Source organism: Anoplolepis gracilipes, chromosome 1, assembly GCF_047496725.1.
Source record: "Anoplolepis gracilipes chromosome 1, ASM4749672v1, whole genome shotgun sequence".
Lineage (NCBI taxonomy): Eukaryota > Metazoa > Arthropoda > Insecta > Hymenoptera > Formicidae > Anoplolepis > Anoplolepis gracilipes.
Window position 1 is genome coordinate 16,824,901 of NC_132970.1, and position 18,110 is coordinate 16,843,010.

The following is an 18,110-nucleotide window of genomic DNA, read 5'->3' on the forward strand; positions in this document are numbered from 1 at the left end:
TTTCAATCGTTAGTAATATAATATAGGTATTTTTATCGGTCTTCCATAAAAAAAAGGAATCTCGTAGAAAAATCATATCGATGGAGTGTCGATAGAGATTCCGTAAATTTTTAATGCGATTAACATCTATATATATATATATATATATATATATATATATATATATATATATATATATATATATATTGTGGCATCATAGAAATATTGTTTAAGTATTTATATTTTTTTTCATTTTTTGTATAGTTTTTAGAGAAGCCTATAATACATTTTTCGTTTAGATTAGATTTGTGATAAAAGGTTTTTGGTCGATAAACTTGAAAATGTGACACGCGACAGAACACGAGATCTCTTCTTGAAATGCAAAAGCATGAAAACGCTTCCGACTTTTTAATTAAACGTTTAACTAGACGCCTAATATACCAGGCTCCCGAGCACGAAAGACTGAAAATATTTGTTGATTCGCACGTGTCGCGGCGGGCCGCGCAGCTTCGCGAGAAAGAAAGAGAGAAAGACCCTTTTATCGTATCGGAAATTATATATACATATATAGGGAGACGTGTACGTTATATAAATCCGCGCAATAATCGACTGACCTAATTTGCGCCCGAGAGAGAAAATCATCACTACAAAGACGTTCCATTATATACATATATATCTATATATATTTACTATACATATTTATATAACATATATACACGCGTGTAGTTTATTTCACTGCTAACTGCGACACAATTGGATCGATGATTGATTTGGACTGATTCGTTTCTCACGTTTTATTAATTGGGCGATGTGTATTTTAATTATACTATATATATATAGATATTATATATATATAAAACATTGGACTGATGCGTGAAAATTGTTTGACTGATGTTACCAAATCGTTGCTTAAAACAAGTACCTAAATGATAAGTTAAAGAATTTATAAATTTTTATATAATAAACGCGCGCGATAAGGACAGGAGGATTGGCAGAAATCGCCACGTTGCAGAAATCGCGAAAATCGGATAAACCAAGCGAAAAAAAAAAAAATGTTTCCTTAGGTTTTATTCTTTCTTTTTTTATTTTTATTTTTATTTTTATTTTTCTCCTTGCCGAGGGAGAAGAATGCGCACATATCCACCAATAGGTGTAATAATCGATATAATGTTAAGGTCGACTGTGTAGGACAACAATTGAGAGACACTCGTGAAAACAAGCTTACTCATTTTCGACTCAATCCCAGTTCTTTTTTTTATCTTTTCATCTTCGCTTTTTCTCTCTCTCACCCTAGTTTTTTTTTCTCTGATGACGAGCATGCGAGGGTTACACAGTTGCTCGTCAAAGCACATACATATGATTTATTTCCTCATAATGGAACATTGTTCCGTTACACTTCCATAGAACTAAATAATAAGCGCGATAAGACATCCTTATTAGATACAGCTGTTAAAAGGAAAAAACAACAAAAAAAAAAAAGAAAATAGAATGTGACGAGAATTTTTTTTTCGCGTGACAGCTTTCTAACAATAATAATACAGTAAGCTTTTAATTCCGTTAGTTGCATTATAAGGTAAGATTACATTAGGATATCTACATAGATATCGAACAAATAGCTTTTCTTCTTAATATCCGCACGCAATCGCTAACTATAAACGCGCAGAAGCAATGCAGAATATAAGGAAACTTTCAACTGTCGAAAAAACTTTACGCAATAAAATGTCAACTTGCAAATTTATACAAAACATATCGGCTTACGAAAAAAAAATTTCAAAAACATTTTAGAAAAATCTTTTTACCACTTTTGAAGGATGATGATTTTGGTACAAAATATTTCGCGTGACTATGTAGCATTTGCGCGTGAAAAAAAAAAAAAAAACAACATTTTCGCGAAAGATTCATTAATGATGTAGTACAAAAAATTCTGCACGTGTGTATCAGACAGAATGTAATATAACGAGACAGCACGACCAACATCTATATTATTCACAAATGCAAATTACTCTTTGAAAAATAGTGCGCTATCCCGTGATAACCTATAATATATTATTTTACACACATAAGGTTTTGATTTTTAATACATATATCCGTATACATATACATACATATATATATATATATATATATATATATATATATATATATATGTATATATATATATATGTATATATATATATGTATATATATATATGTATATATATATATATATATATATATATATATATATATTATGTATAATCACCATCGATGTCATTATTACTATTATCGTTACTGTCATTATTATGATTATTTTTATTATTATCTCGTCAACACACTGACCATCACCATCATCGAATACAGTTATATTATTATCATTATTATTATTTTCATCGCCATCAACATTACCGTTTGACATCATAATTGTCCTTATATTGCTATCTCTATCCTTATTGCTACGATCACTTTATTATTGTTATTATTATCGAATCCCTTCTTTTTGTTATCACCAACGAATTATCATAATTAGTTTTGTTACTGAGTTTCGAATACTGTCATTACTGCTGCCGCGTTATCACTATGATCATTATTACACGTTATCGCTACTGCCGCTGCTACTGCTACTACTATTACTATTTGGATCAATACGATTACTACACTCTCTTATTATTACAATTATACGATCGATTATTATGATTATTATATTATCACATTATTATTATTATTTTTAAGCAATATCAAATGCATTTTAATATATTTTCATTTTTATATACAATATAAGAAATGTACTCTATTTGGTTTAATAACTCGTTTGTGTTTTCACTTGTTTTTCTTGTCACCTATCACATCCTCGATAAAAAAAAAAAAAAAAAACAGATTAAAAAACCATATTTATGTTACACTGCACCAGTTATTCAGCGTACGTGAAAGTTTTGTCGCCAATATTTAATGGCGAAATTGATTCTCTTTTTTTCAGCCGGAAGGTAAGTAATATCGATGCGTTATGATTTAACAGATGTTCTACGCGGACATATCCCTTTACTCTGCAGTTGGTTAACGCATCTTTGTAACAGATATATTAGCGATATATATCTTTAAGGTACAACGCGTTAAGATAAATGTCGCAGCGCTTCGATTTACAAACTTTTTATTTCGAGTGTCGCAACCAAACGATATTTTCCGCAAGTAATTTTAATCCAACATTATCGGCGCTAACACGTGTTAATTCTGTTAAAAGTTAATTATATATATTATATATAAACAAGATTGCGCCCCCATTGTACATTTGTCATGTTGAATTTTAGAAAAACATGATCCGGTGTCACATTCTTGCTTAATTAGTATAAAATGATCGATATGAATTGATTAATTTGAGACGTAATTTTTCAAAAAAAAATAGGGCCGAGATACAATTTACTAAATAAAAAAAGAGAGGTATAAAAAATAAAAATATTGTCAATATATAGATGTTTCTAAAAAAAATTAAATAATGTTAATTAATATCTCTCAGAAAAGATTGCATTAATATCTCTCACGGAGATTGCATTCGTGAGAATGCATTAATTCAATCAGAGATGAAGTAAAAAAATAACCGTGTTTCTAATATGAATTGCATATTGATACACTGTTTACATTTATTTCATATTTCTTGTATTTCACCTTTGTGTTTCGGCCTTGTAAATCACATTCCCGCGCAACATTCTGCGACAAAAGATTGCAGTTCTGTTCTACCGATTGTATCGACGATCATTAACGTAAATAACGAACTTGAAAGTCGTCTACAACGTGGTTGGCATCGATCGCGTCGATGAAAACGCGCTGCCGTGAGGAGTACGAAGTAAGAACGACTCGTTTCAACGATCAGGAAGCTCCTGATATTGAGATATTTTCCATTTAGCTCTGTCTCTCGAGCAAAATTCATTTTTCGTGGTATCTTTATAGAAAGAGAGATAGAGAGAGAGAAAGAGAGAGAGAGAGAGAGAGAGAGAGAGAGAGAGGGAGAGAGAAAGAAAAAGAATCTTGCAAGAAATTTCTGTCGCGTATCGAGAGCATACGTAAGGAACGGTGAGTAAGAACAAGGACGAAGGAAGAGACGTGCATACGAATCGCGAAAAATCCAATTCGCTAAATCGGGAAAACCGCGAGCAAGAGAATCCCCCGAGATCTCGTCGATCGACACCAGGATACGAGAAATCCGGGGGGGGTGGGGGGGGAGAGGGGACGAGGGAAAGATCGATTGGAAAAATCGCCGCGCGCAGCCCGCCAGAGAATCACGCATATTTATTACGTTTATGTTTACATTTATTTGTTTAGTTTCTTCGAGTTGCATGCTTTAAATGTCATCCAGAATGCTCAGTGTACCTATACTCTCTCGTCGTCTCATTTCTCTCGTGTCTTGTTAGACTTCGTGTACACATATGAGACCCGTCGAACAATGTACATGCATATTCATAATATAAGTTGGCACAACCAGCTTGTATACATTCTACCTCCTGATGTAGAAGATGTATATGCGCGAATGTGCGATTCCATAGGCATGTTCCTACGTTCCATCCAGCGTTATCCTCCTCTCCCCCCCCCCGTCCCCCCGCCTTTCCCTTTCCTTTCATCCTTTTATTATTTATTTCTTTAAGTATTATTTAAGATATCCTTTGAAGTAAGATTATATTTTCAGCAAAATGAGATATGTGTGTTGCTAGAAGACTTGGAACAATTTATGGAAAATTATTCTGAAGCAATCATGGACGTGATTAGTGAGAAAGATCAGATCGACAAAATTTACTGGATTATATATTTATATATATATATACGTAAGATAACGTAGTATAGATTGGCACAAAAGCGTATTGCATTTCCATATTCGACGATTCAAAATTTAATCACATGAGATGCGGTACGCATTTACATATTCGTTGAATGTTTGATAAATGATCGTTTTCTGTGCGAAAACTGTCTTATAACTTACATCAGAAAGTACGTGTATCGGAACGTGCGCGATAATCGCAAAGTGTAACGCAACCCTCTCGAACTTAATGGTAAAAGCGCAGTGACTTGCAAAATGCACGTTAACGTAGGGTCGAGAGTCCCTAACGCGTAAGAGAAAACTAAAACGCACAAATTCGCATTCTGTGAAGCAATGTGCATCCGTCTCTTCTCCGCAATTCCCTCTCGTACACATACGCATACATTCACACATGGCCTCACACACGTACGAGGCGTTTCGGCCGGCCCGTGTGTCCGCTCATGCGTGTATGTGCGCGTATGCGAATTATTTCATGCATGTGCGTGCGCGCATCTCTTGTCCTATCCCTCTCTCCGGATTAGCAGTAGTCGGAATTCCGAACAAGGCCAGAGGAGAGTCGCCATCAAAGAAAGTTCTTACTTCGTTCCCCACGAAGAGAAACAGCGCGCGCCGTCGATTCTTCCACATCTCCAAGTCCCTCCCTCTTTTTGTTTCCAAGGACGTGCCATAACGCGCATAATTGCCTCTCTAACGACGCGAGTCCCGTTTTTAATGGATTGATTAATGCGCGGGGCGTGATCTATGTAGAAGAAGAATAGGAGAAGAAGGAGAAGAGAAAGTGGAAGCGAGAGGGAGATTGCGATGGTGAAGAAAAGAATTGACTCGAGTCAGTCGCGCAAATCATTTTCCAGAGATATTTTTGTAAATTTTTTTATTTTTTTTCTCAAATCATTTTCAAAGTTATATCGAATCATGAATTTTCAATCCGTGAAATTTCAAATACATGTAGTTCGTCGGAATTTTTCATAATAAATCCAATGCCATGTATGTGTGTAAAGGAATTAAAAAATTGTCGCGAGAATACCGCTCTCATGATTTATCGCGAAAAAGAAGAATGAGATAAAACGAGACTTTGCAGAGAGTATTGATGATTTGTATAATCGATTAAGCGTGACGTACTCGTAGTTTCATATATAATGTAAGAAAAAGTTTATGGTATTTATTATACTTGCTATAAAATATCAATTATCACAAGAGAGACAAATCATTATAAACTGATCGGGTTTTTGAAAATATGTACGAGTCTTGAGTAAAAAAATAAAAAAAAAAAAATACGCATCTATCGTTTTTCGAATTTTAAAAGAATCGCACGATCAACGTTTTTGAAATACCGTCGAAAAAAAAAAAAAAAAAAAAAATACAAACACAACACGAACGAAAATATAGCATCGGCGCGAATAATCGCGCGAACAAGAGGCATTTTTTTTCTGGTAGGGGAGGAGAGTGTCGCGACCGTTTTTTTTTTCTTTTTTGGAATCTCGAGATATAGGGTTTAATAAGTGTGTTAGGGGTGTGCAGCTGCATGAGAGGTGCGTTGTTGTGTTTCAGTGCTCACCTCTATGACGGGGCTGACCTTGAACTCTCTGAGCACCCAGTCAGCGAAGAAGTTGTTCACCTGCCAACTGTGCGGCAAGGTACTATGCAGCAAAGCATCCCTGAAACGCCACGTTGCCGACAAACACGCCGAACGACAGGAGGAGTACAGATGCGTCATCTGCGAGCGGGTGTACTGCTCGCGTAATTCCCTGATGACCCATATATATACCTATCATAAGAGCAGGCCCGGCGACATTGACATTAAGTTCTTTTGAAGGTTTAGATAAGGTAGGGACCACCACACATACACATTCGCTATAAGCATCTATGGCGCACAGCAAGATTTCTCCAAGATTTTAACATAATTTCTCAAAACTCTCACCCTTATGCGATTTAACACACATTCCTTTCCTCTGTCTTTCTCTCTTGCTATCTTATTCTTTTATTCTCTTTCTCTAGCTATCTATATATATTTTCTCTTCTTCTTACATAAATATCCGCAAAATTACAAAAGCGCGCACGCTTAGCTTCCTATCGTCAAGATTCCAATTTCATATTCCTCGTTTCGTTCTCTCGTGTACGCTTTCGCGCGTCGGCCAAAAGGTGTATGTATCGTCTTCTCTCTCGTCGCCCCCGACCGAGAGAGCACCGAGAGAGAGCTTGGCTTCCTCCTCCTCCGCGAGAATAGTGCATGCCAACGGCGAGAAACCGGTCTCGGAGACTTGCACGCGGGTACATTTTCTTTCTCTTCCTGTTCGCCTTACGGTCGCCGCTTCTCTCGGCTCGCGAAACCGCTTTCTTTTCCTCTCATCCCGTCGTCCTTCGCGCCCCTTCGGTACCGTACGCGCCCGCCGATCGTGTTCTTCCGGTATTCGCCGGTCCGTTATACCTGCTGTCAGTGACTCGAGAAACTCCGACACATCAGTGAAACAGCATTCGCCGTTACATCGGCGAATTAATAGCGGGAAAAAGAATGCGCAGGCAAGCGATTACGGAAAGGGGGAGAGGAGGGAGGATGAGACTTTCGACAAATTTACCGGCAAATACGAGATTTAGATATAAACGCCCGCGTCCTTTCAATTCAACATTTCAGACACATTTTAAATCTTTTTTTTCCATTGCGTTCTACATTTCAAAAATGTTTTTTTTTTTTTTTTTTTTTTTTTTTTTTTCTAACTGTTATCTATTTAACAAACATCTCTCTTAGCATTTCAACTGTAACGTTACATATAGTAAAAATAAAATATCTGAATGTCGTTGATATTATATACTTTTATGTAAATACATATGTATATAATGTATACTATTATTATATTATTAATGTCATCGTGATGCGCGAGCGTGGTCTTCATTCGTTTCTACAAAATGTGACACGATTAGAGATAAAGGGGAGAAAAAATTGAGGGCTTTATTTCTCTTCCATTTCTGCGGGGAATTAATTTTATTACATTATACGTCTATAGCGTGCATAGATCGTGCAAAACAATTATTCCGCTGACGTTCTTAGAATTGTTAAATTCTATATGAAAATCATTATATCTACTTTGTTAGTACTTTTGCAGATTATCAATACTTCTGTTAAACAAATCTTGGAGCAATGTATTGGCAAGCTTTATTTTCTGATGCGGAGTTAGGAAAATTTTCTTCTGGCAATTAACAATTAAAGCGACTGCAAAATCTCACTTGCGATAGAAACCTATAATTAAGAGAATTTCCACTTGTTCTACGAATTCCTTATTCTCTTTCGTTTATGTGACATCTGCCACCACTTCGTATGTCTTTCATGCAGTTTTTTTTTTTTTTTTTTTTTTGTTTTCAATTAAACCACCGATCTAGCTATTTGTTTGTTGCTTGTTTGTTTGCATGTCCACCCTAATTGTCCGCCTGTTGCCTGCTTGTTTGTAGCTTTAACTACGTGTCTAATTTTATTCGCATTTTTCTTGTTATTTTTCTGTTGACACCATTTTCACGCATTAAATCGGAAGAAAGTCAATGAAAGAGATTTGATAATTGAATTTGAAATGTAATTATAATGCGATTCAATGTAACCGTGATGGCTGGAAATTATTTCGTGAGAATGTAAAATGTAGTGACAATCATTTTCACCAATTTTTACAAAAAATTTTTGAGCATTGTGTGAAAACTCAAATATAACTTTTCAACTAACAATAAATATTTTCATCTTTTTTTAATAAATCACTTTTATACTCATTGTATAACTTTTTCTTTCTGATTATTAATATTTTGATTATTTTTTCTTTTTTATTACAATTTTGTATTAATTTGACAAAATCGATACTTTCTACATGAATATGCAATCAGGACGTAAGGGTTTTATGAAAGGTATTTGTGCGATCGCGAAATCGAATTTTTTCATCTTGAGCTACTTAACTTTTTTCCTAAATTTCTAATCTCTTCGATTAATCATGCGACTAACGACAAAAGTACGTATGTTTAATTTTTAAAGCTAATTATAATTTAATTCAGTACGCAAACTCGTATTGCGAAATGTCGTAATTTCTATCGACGGATTAGTTCCGATACGCTAACATTATACTAATCGCTGCTAGCTCGATATGCACGCGGTTATGTAATACACAAAGATCCTTCCCTCTTCTTCGTTCCTTCTCTCATTTTCTCTTCCTCGGTCGAGATCTTTTGGCGTCTCTCATTCTAGATACTCGATAAAACTCACAAGAGTAGAATAGTAAATAATGACAACTACACGTCTCTCAATGCTATCTAACAAACTTATCTATCTAATTTAACTATATGAAACTTTGCGGCGATTTGCACACAATTCCGTATCACATTCTGAATTTATTTTTACATGCAATTAAAAGAAAAATTTTTGAAAAATCAATATAATCAGAGCTGGTAATTCCAAGATAAATTTTTTTCTTACAGATTATTGATTTATGACAAATTAACATATTAATTTTTTATTAATTTATAATGAAAAATTAATATATATACATGATTGGTTTACGTAAAACATTGTACGTTACTATACATTTGTTATACATATTTATAGAATCATGCTATGACGAATGAGTGATACACGAATAGTTTAAAAATCAGATTTAATTGTTAAAGAATAAATTTTTATATTTCTAGTGCTGTTTCCAACTTAATTTTAGAAAAAGTTACTTTATATTTAACAGACTTTTTTCAAAACGAGAGCAAGTCAACGTAAAAATACCAACTCTGAGCTTTCAACGACTGATATATCTTATTGATGTGTCACTGATCATGACGGTCAATCGTATCGCATTTTTACAGTGTCGCCTAAAACGAAGCGGACAACGAGAATTGAAACCATTAAATTTTTAGTCTTTTATGCGGCAAATATATATTTCTACATATACATATATTTATATTATCGCGACTGAGCATGACGATCTCTTTTCGCCCTGCGCGTTTATAGCCTCAAAATTCGTAATATCAAATATTACATATATAATCGAATCTTCATATTCTTAATTTCTGCAAATAACGTGCCTATTCTTAACTCTTTCGCTTAGTTCTAACGTACCTATTCTTACTTTAACGACACATGCGCAAAATGTATAGTCACTATCAATTTAGAGTAAGGAAGGGTATCCATAACTTTATTATGTATTACATAAACCTATCTATCATACTACGTACTTATATAGCCTGTCTACTTAATCCGTATCGGTTATTCTATATACTTGAAAATAGAAATCATGAAAAGAATCAAAACTACACAAAAATAAAACATTATAAATCTGCTTTATTAGATTGCAGAAGATATTATATATATATATATATATATATATATATATATATATATATATATAAAACAATTATAATAATAAATAAGCGTTAGGCAGAAGAAAAAGGATAAAAAATTCTCATCATACATCTGTCCGGTATTATTAAATGATAAGTTATGGATACGCATGATATATATATATATCTTCTGTCCTTTGCTCGCTTTCTTACTCCATGTACGATTACGTAAGAGAAGAATAGCGGAGGAGAATAGCGTTAAGAGTACGGAGATTCGATCGTGTATGTGTATAATATTGTATATATATATATATATATAGCGGTCTCGATGAATATTAACCTTTGGCGACGGACAATCGTCTGCGAGAGCGATCTTATACGAATCTGGGTACGTTTCAGGTACGGGCAACGGGATGCATCCGGCACCGACGACGCCTCCCACTGTCATGTACCGAATGCCACCACCCACGCCGGGTGGCATAAACGAGCCTCAGGAATGCCCGTACTGCCGTCGCACGTTTTCATGCTACTACTCCCTCAAACGTCACTTCCAGGACAAACACGAGCAATCGGACACGCTCTACGTCTGCGAGTTCTGCAACCGTACGTACCGTACCAAGAACTCGCTGACGACGCACAAGAGTCTGCAACATCGCGGCACCAGCGGCGTGCTCAAGCGGCTCCTCAAGGCCTCGGCGATCAAGAACGTTCTCGGTAGCATGCATCATCAAATGCAGATGCAGCAGCAACCGCAATGAAAACGTCGGAAAAGTCAAAGACTCCTCGTGCCGCATCGTCTGCGTGATCGTCGCCGGCACCGTCATCGTCGTCGCCATCGTCATCGTCGTCGTCGTCGTCGTCGTCGTTGTCGTCGTCGTCGTCGTCGTCGTCGTCGTCGTCATCGTGCTACTACTATCGTCGTCGTTTCGCAATTCGTTTTGCTCAATATCAATTTGTCGGCGCGCACCATGAAAAAAATCAAGATCAAATTATCGAAAAAACACGGAAATGCTACCTTGCATTCCGATACACTTGAGTCGAGTCGAAAATCGGCTAGACTGAGTCATGATTAATCGAATTTTTTTCCTTTATCTAAATTATCGATCCGCGATGTAGAAGAGAAATAAGGATCGCTAACCAGAGTTAATTTATCATAAGATACAACTCGCTGCTGTTAAAAGTCGCTGTTAAGAGTTGGTTAACTCGAATCATAGATAAATTCTAATTTCTCTATCTACATTATCTGGTTTGTAATTGAGATAAAAGCAGTTAATTAATCACAATTAGTTATTGAAGAATCAATAACTTTAAATAATAAAATATTTCCTTATCGGTTATATATTTAGGCCCATAACTTGAAGAACGTAACAAATCGCTATAAATTGAATTAATTGATTGGTTATATATAACATTAATTTGCAGTGAAATCCTAATAATTTTGTTGGCTCATTTACTCTTATCACATTTGCAGAACATATAATGCATATCGTGATCAGTAATCGTGAGACCATTAAATGGAAAACGGATGAGAAACAATGAAAAGAGGAAAGTCAGAAATTCCGACGTTAAAGTCTGACAATGAGTCGCGGACGAGTCAGCTGATTCGAATTTTGATATATATTTTTCTTAGTTTTCCACCGTTTATCCATCGTCCATCGACATATATATATACATACGGTTTTGCTAGTTTAGATTTGTCGTAGCGTTGTAATTTTTCTTCGTCAAGACTGCAATGAATCCAAAGAAGGACAATTTGACTGAGAATTTTGTAATTCGACTGAAACGAGGAAGGAACGAGACGAGGCTTGAACGTTAAGCTTAGTGCGCGAAGCAAACAAAAAAAAAAAAAAAAGAAAAAAAAATACATTCCATTATCAACGATTGTGAATCGCTGCCCGCTGGTGACCGAGTTGACTAAGGTGTTAACTCTTCGGCAAGATTTTGTGCGGGAGATTTACAGAGATTTTCGAGGACATTACCCCGCCGCGTGTTTTTGACTAGCGTTGTCCAAAAGTGTACATCGTGAAAATAAAACAAAACAAAAAAAAAAAAAAAACGCGTAGAAAGATTAAGGAAGCGATATTTAGGATAGGATGTTTGTGGAGAGGGAACAGTCTTCCGGGAATCGTTTCCGTGATTGAATTCACGTTACGAATGGAATTTCTTTTTTTTTTTTTTTTTATATATATATCGGAACACACGCCTAACAGTTTTCACGTAGACAACGCGCTTAATGCGTCGCTAACGAATAACAAATATGTTTTTCGTGATCTGCCTCGTGTTGCAAGTTCGAAGAGTATACATTACGCGCTCGCGAATGGGACAATAAATCGCGGAAAGAGGCCGGGTGTCTCTTTGGGTGTCTCTTTTGTCGAGCGTGAAACGGACAATTTTAACGTGCCGATTTAATCTGAAGCGCGATTAATCCGCGAACAAATGCAAGCCAAGAAGAGAGACAATCGATCGATCATAAACGAGATCGCGAGCATTAGGCATCGAAAATTTCCGATCCCGCGTGCGGGTTAGGGTCACACGCGCTTTTCACGCGGAAAATATAAACAAACTGCAAATGCGCGTTAAGATCGTTTTTACACAATATCAATAATCAATTCCGAATGGAGAGGATAAAGCGGATCTTAAGCGACGACCTTAGGCCTAAAGGCGAAATATAGCGGACGAAGCGAGGATGCACCGACACGTCCGAATGCGCGAAAATTACGGCGAAAACGGCGGAATAGCCATCGCAACGGCAGTAATCGAGGTCGTGACACATTGCGATCGATCGACGATTAACATTTGAGAAGAAGGGAGGACGATATCGGTTTTACGAAACGAGATAAGAGAAAGGTAAAGAAGCGTGTACAGACGCGAAGGTGGTAGAGTTATATCATGGGTTCTTAACTTGTATATGTAGGTTTGTCGTATGCGCTAAATACAAACTATATTTTTAACTCTTTAAAAGTAATATTTTGAATTGTAAATATATTATATTCGTACGATACATCGATAACGATGATATTCTCCTGTTCAAATTTTATAAAAATCGGCATAGTCCTACCATAGGTATCTCATGGACGAGCGGAACAGTGCGGAGCTTACAGTTTATTTTCCAATCAGCTTTTGATTTTAAACGAACCTTCTCAAACCTGTTTCCCTCAACGCGCACTTTTTATAATCGTCGATCACACACACACACACAGACACACAAGTTGAGAAAAATCGGTCCATTTTTCATTGGGCGTTTATTTGTTCATTGCGAAAAGAGGCGTGTCTCGCAAATTGAACTTGAACGATTGACATACCTTCAATCGGTATATATCAGCGCGAGTATAGAAAACACTGCTCCGCTCTTCAAATTTTAATATATCCATATTAACAAATGTACAAGCAAGAAGAAACCCTAAAAGTTGTTCATCGTAACATATTCAGGTTTAAAACTCAGCGTAGAGAACGAGAGAAAATGTTGATGTTTTATCTGTAAGGCTAAAAAGGAAATGCCATAATAATTAACGAGCAAGTACAAATTATCGTGGAAAATATAAATTATGTCTACGTCTAACTCTTAGGATGCGTAGTATCGGAAAGGAAATATTTAACGGAGAAAAGCGCGGGGAATAAAAGGGGAAAGAAAAGAAAAAAGAAACGTACGGGGAAGGATACTGTCTGCCTCGAATTTCATTCGCGGTCAGATGGAAAGATGAAAAGAGAGAAAGAAAAAAAGATGCGCGAGAGGAAAGGGAAGGAGGATAAGCACGATTTTCCAAACATATCTTCGAAGTGTGAAGTATACTGTGAAAAATATACGATTTTAGATATTTAGCTATCTCTATATCGAGAGATTTTATAATAATTATTACGTATACATTCTTAAATCGGTAGACCGATTCTCGATGACGTTTGGTCAGGGCATAATGTGGAGAGCACGATATGGATTGATAAAGTGCGGCCGCGAGATATTTTGCGTTTTTGTCTTTCTTATTATATTACTTTTTTCTTTCTTTTTTTTTTAAAGTCACTTTCGAGTTATTAAGAAATGCGCGATTGGTTAGTGAGGAAAAAAATTTATCCTAGTCATTCCGGAAATTTTTGTGATTCTGTGATATCGAGGATCGTGGCATTAAACGATTCGGCGAAAAGAGGGGAAAAAAAGAGATAGAGAGAGAGAGAGAGAGAAAGAGAGAGACCAAAAAAAGTATATGTCTATTCCACATTATGATCGCCGGGCGTACTCTTAAAAAAAAACCTCTTTTAGCGATGAAAAAAGAAAGAAAATTAATTATTGATTATTAAATATAAAATGTCGGGAAATTTCTGTGATGTTCTTCGGTTGGTATACTAGCGCGATTGCTAAAGCTATGTGAACGGAAAAAAAAGTATACGGAATTTTATGTCGATGTTCGGTGTTGTATGATATATTGTAAGAGGCGAGACTGTGTGTCGGGAAATAATTTCATCATACTACTTCGAAATTCTCGAGATGGGGTGGGAATAGGGATGAGATGGTGGGCAATCGCTGATCGATCTGACGGTTTTCAAGGAAAAAAAAAAAAAGAAAAAAAAAGTATAATTTTTTTGCGAAAAAAATAACTTTGTTTAAATCTCTGCCACGGTGTTCATAATCGATCGAAGAAATATAAAGAATTATAAAGTTCGATAGTTCAAGCTATTCCTAAATCTACGGTACGTTAAAAATTTCACAAATATATGCACGCGAATCGAAGAATATATATTTTTCTCTCTCCGTTAATACGCGTATGATAAATACATGCAGAACGATCAACCGTTGCCATTCATCGCAGATAGACTTAGTCTAGTGTAAACGTCTAATAAAGTCCGCACACGCGTGTTGTGGGTGGATAGATATGCGCGCACGAGTGCGTACGAGGGCGTGTTTGCATGCTCACTTGCATTACACGTCCCCGCGTGCACACGCAAGCACGTAACTATTGCAGGGTAATGACCCATCACATGTCGAAGCGGAAAAATACCGTGAAAAAAAAAGGAGAAAAACAAAATAACTATATATTATTTATCGGAATGTGCCAAGGTCCCGAACCGTTTACACGGACAAAATTTTAGATAGGTAGGACGCGCCCCCCGTCTCTCCCGTCGAGTGGAGAAATATTATCAATATTAATAAAGCTAATCGTTTTAGGATATAAAGGAGGTACGATTTAAAGAAAAAGAAAAAAAATATTACGCAGAAAAAATTTTTTCGGATCTTTAATGTATTAATGAATTCTTCGTCCCGTATGGTTTTTAGAAAAGAAACCCGGGGAGAAGATATATACGCGGCGAAAATAAATATTTTCGAATCTATCTAAACGTTATCTTTCGCTCGCATCCTGTGTATAACGTGCATGTATATATTATTACGAGATGTATAAGGAACCGCGTATTCTCCCGACGATACGAGAAAACTGTAAATTACACCGACCGTGTAACTCAGCAGGATTTATTATTGCGGCGGTAGGGTGCGATGCGTGTGTTGCTTCGGAGGATCGTAGCGTCTCTCTCTGCGGTTTTCACGCAATTACTGTATACTTCAAATTATTCGGTTTTCGCCTGTCGACCGGCGACAAAATGGTGCAATCTCATCGTCAACAGACTAAACATATATATATATATATATATATATATATATATATATATATATATATATATGTATATCGTAACCGTTAAAAGCAGGAACCGCCCTTCTTCAGGAACGTTCTTCGCACTCCGCGCAGTTAACAGCTTCCTTTTGACCCACTTAAAAGAGCCACTTCTAAGTTAGTCTCACCCATTCTTCGACGAACGGGTTCTTCGGTATAAATTCTAATCGATATAACTCGAAGAGGTCAAGTTTATTTCCTGGCGCTGTGACGAATTTATATTTTTGAGAAGGCTGATTTTTTTATAATGTTTAATTGTCGATTTATTTAAAGACTCAAATTTATTTCTACTAGTGTTTCCTCGTTCTTCTTAATGTATATATATATATATATATATATATATACACATATACATACACATATGTATATATACAATATATATTCCTATTTTTTTAGAGGAACCGACTGATTAGAGTTTTTCTTTTTTTTTTTTTTTTTAATTGGTTTAAAGTTTTCTTTTATCCGCGCGTGTGTGATATTATATTACCAAAGAGCATCGAGAAAACTTTGTAATACTTTCTTCGACGCGAATGATATTCACCTTGGAAAGTCGCGAAATACCGCATCTATAACGTCGATAATTTTTCATCGGAAATCGAACGACATATTATTTTTATCTTCCTTTTGTCTATTAGATTTTTAATAAAATTCAACATTTTGACTAGAAATTTAATATTAACTGACAAAGTCGATACTAAGTAATATTATTGGACAATGGCGGTTCGTAACTTTAACACGAGGAATATCATGAGAGTCTGAGAAAGTTATATAAATCGATTGTTTTCGATAGGGAACACTCTTCAATTTTCACGAAAAGAGAAAAGAAATTTCATTTCCAAAAGGGGGATCAAAATGGAACTATAAATGGAAAATAAAGTAAAGAGAAGTAAAAAAATACAATGCTAATCAATAAAACAAAATAACAATGTAATTATATGAAATTGAAGACAAGAAAAGAAAAGAACGTCGTGCATAGGAGAAAGACTACTTAGATTTATTTTTATTATGTCTTCAAAAAGACTTTAAATAAAATATTTAAATTGTGCCATAATTAATATTAAAAAAAAAATCTTAAGTATAAATTTATTGTTACGAAGATTTTTAAATTTATCAAAAGAAAGGAAAATTACAAAAAAAAGAGACGAAAAGAAATGATGAAATGATAAGAAAAAGAAAATATCATTACTGTCTATGGGTAATTAAATGCATAGTACGATAATACTTAGAGAACAAAGCGTCGTGTCAGTTTAATGACGATTAATGTATCGACAAGAGAAACTATAGGATTAAACGGTTGGTTATTTACGCTCAATATAACTAAGAACTTACGTATAGTACGAATCTTTTCTACTTGTACCAAAAATTTTATTGCTAACTGTCGACTTTAATTTTTTTTTTCCTTTTTTTTTTTTCATGTACATAGGGCATTACCTCATATCGTTCTTATCAAATATGCAATGCGAGATTATAATTAAGATGTTAATTAAATTCATTTGAATTTAAATGTCCGACTACAAAGACGATTGGTTCACTAGACGGAGTTATTCGGAGAGAAACCTAAATAGATTATGTTTACGGTGATAAAGTTGATTACATACGATTATAACACATCGCACATTTTGTCACATGTGACATTATTACATTATATCACGCGCCGACGTGCATTATCGTCGGCGTAATGCGTAATTCGCACGATGCGGCATCAAGCTTCGACGAATATCTGGCTAATGCAACTTATCGTCTATAGTCAATTTAACATCCAATCCAATTATTCGGGCCAATGAGGACTTAGCGAGACTTCAAACGTCGCACGTCATCTATTGTTCACATGAATGAAACGACACTGGAGAATTTAATGTACCCTTGAATGTACATACGTGTGCTCCCCAGAGAATGTGTGTGTGTGTGTGTGTGCGTGTGCGTATGATGCATGTATGTGAGAGAGAAAGAGAAAGAGAGTGAGAGCTCATGTGAATACATATGTAACATCTCCAATGTGTAACTAAAGTGTATATGTGTATGTATATGTATGTATTTACGTATACGTATATGTATACGATATATCTGTGTATATATTAGATTAAGAGGGCACGTCGAGCGTGCGTGTCGCGAATAATCGAATCGCACGAGCGTAAACGAATGAGGTATGCGCTATTTTCTTAATGTATCATACAACGTAATAGGCACGCGGAAAAGATTTGCAACAGCTGCGGATACGTTTTGCTACTGAAAGCGCTCCGAGGGGAAAAAAAAAGCGTTCCAAAATGGATCTTACGGTTCTCTTCACAATAGAAGAACCAGTTTTCTCGCGAGAGATCGAGCTGGGAATCGACAAGCCAGTGGTCCAGAGATTCAGATATCCGCGTATCCGCAGTAGCTGCCCTCCTTTTCTCGCTTCACACGCA

At 35.7% G+C, this 18,110-nt stretch overlaps 1 protein-coding gene across 1 annotated transcript; it reads left to right on the plus strand.

The window, feature by feature from the left end:
* The first annotated feature begins 6,447 nt into the window (after positions 1 to 6,447).
* Positions 6,448 to 17,093, plus strand: LOC140676468 (broad-complex core protein-like). Its single transcript, XM_072911564.1, has 2 exons — positions 6,448 to 6,583; positions 10,451 to 17,093. The coding sequence occupies exon 2, from the start codon at positions 10,465 to 10,467 to the stop codon at positions 10,807 to 10,809; it is 345 nt and encodes a 114-aa protein (XP_072767665.1). The 5' UTR covers positions 6,448 to 6,583; positions 10,451 to 10,464; the 3' UTR covers positions 10,810 to 17,093.
* The last annotated feature ends 1,017 nt before the right edge of the window (positions 17,094 to 18,110 follow it).

What these genes read in the sequence shown, in the direction of transcription:
- LOC140676468 (XM_072911564.1), top strand. Translation starts at nt 10,465, where the DNA reads ATGCATCCGGCACCGACGACGCCTCCCACTGTCATGTACCGAATGCCA.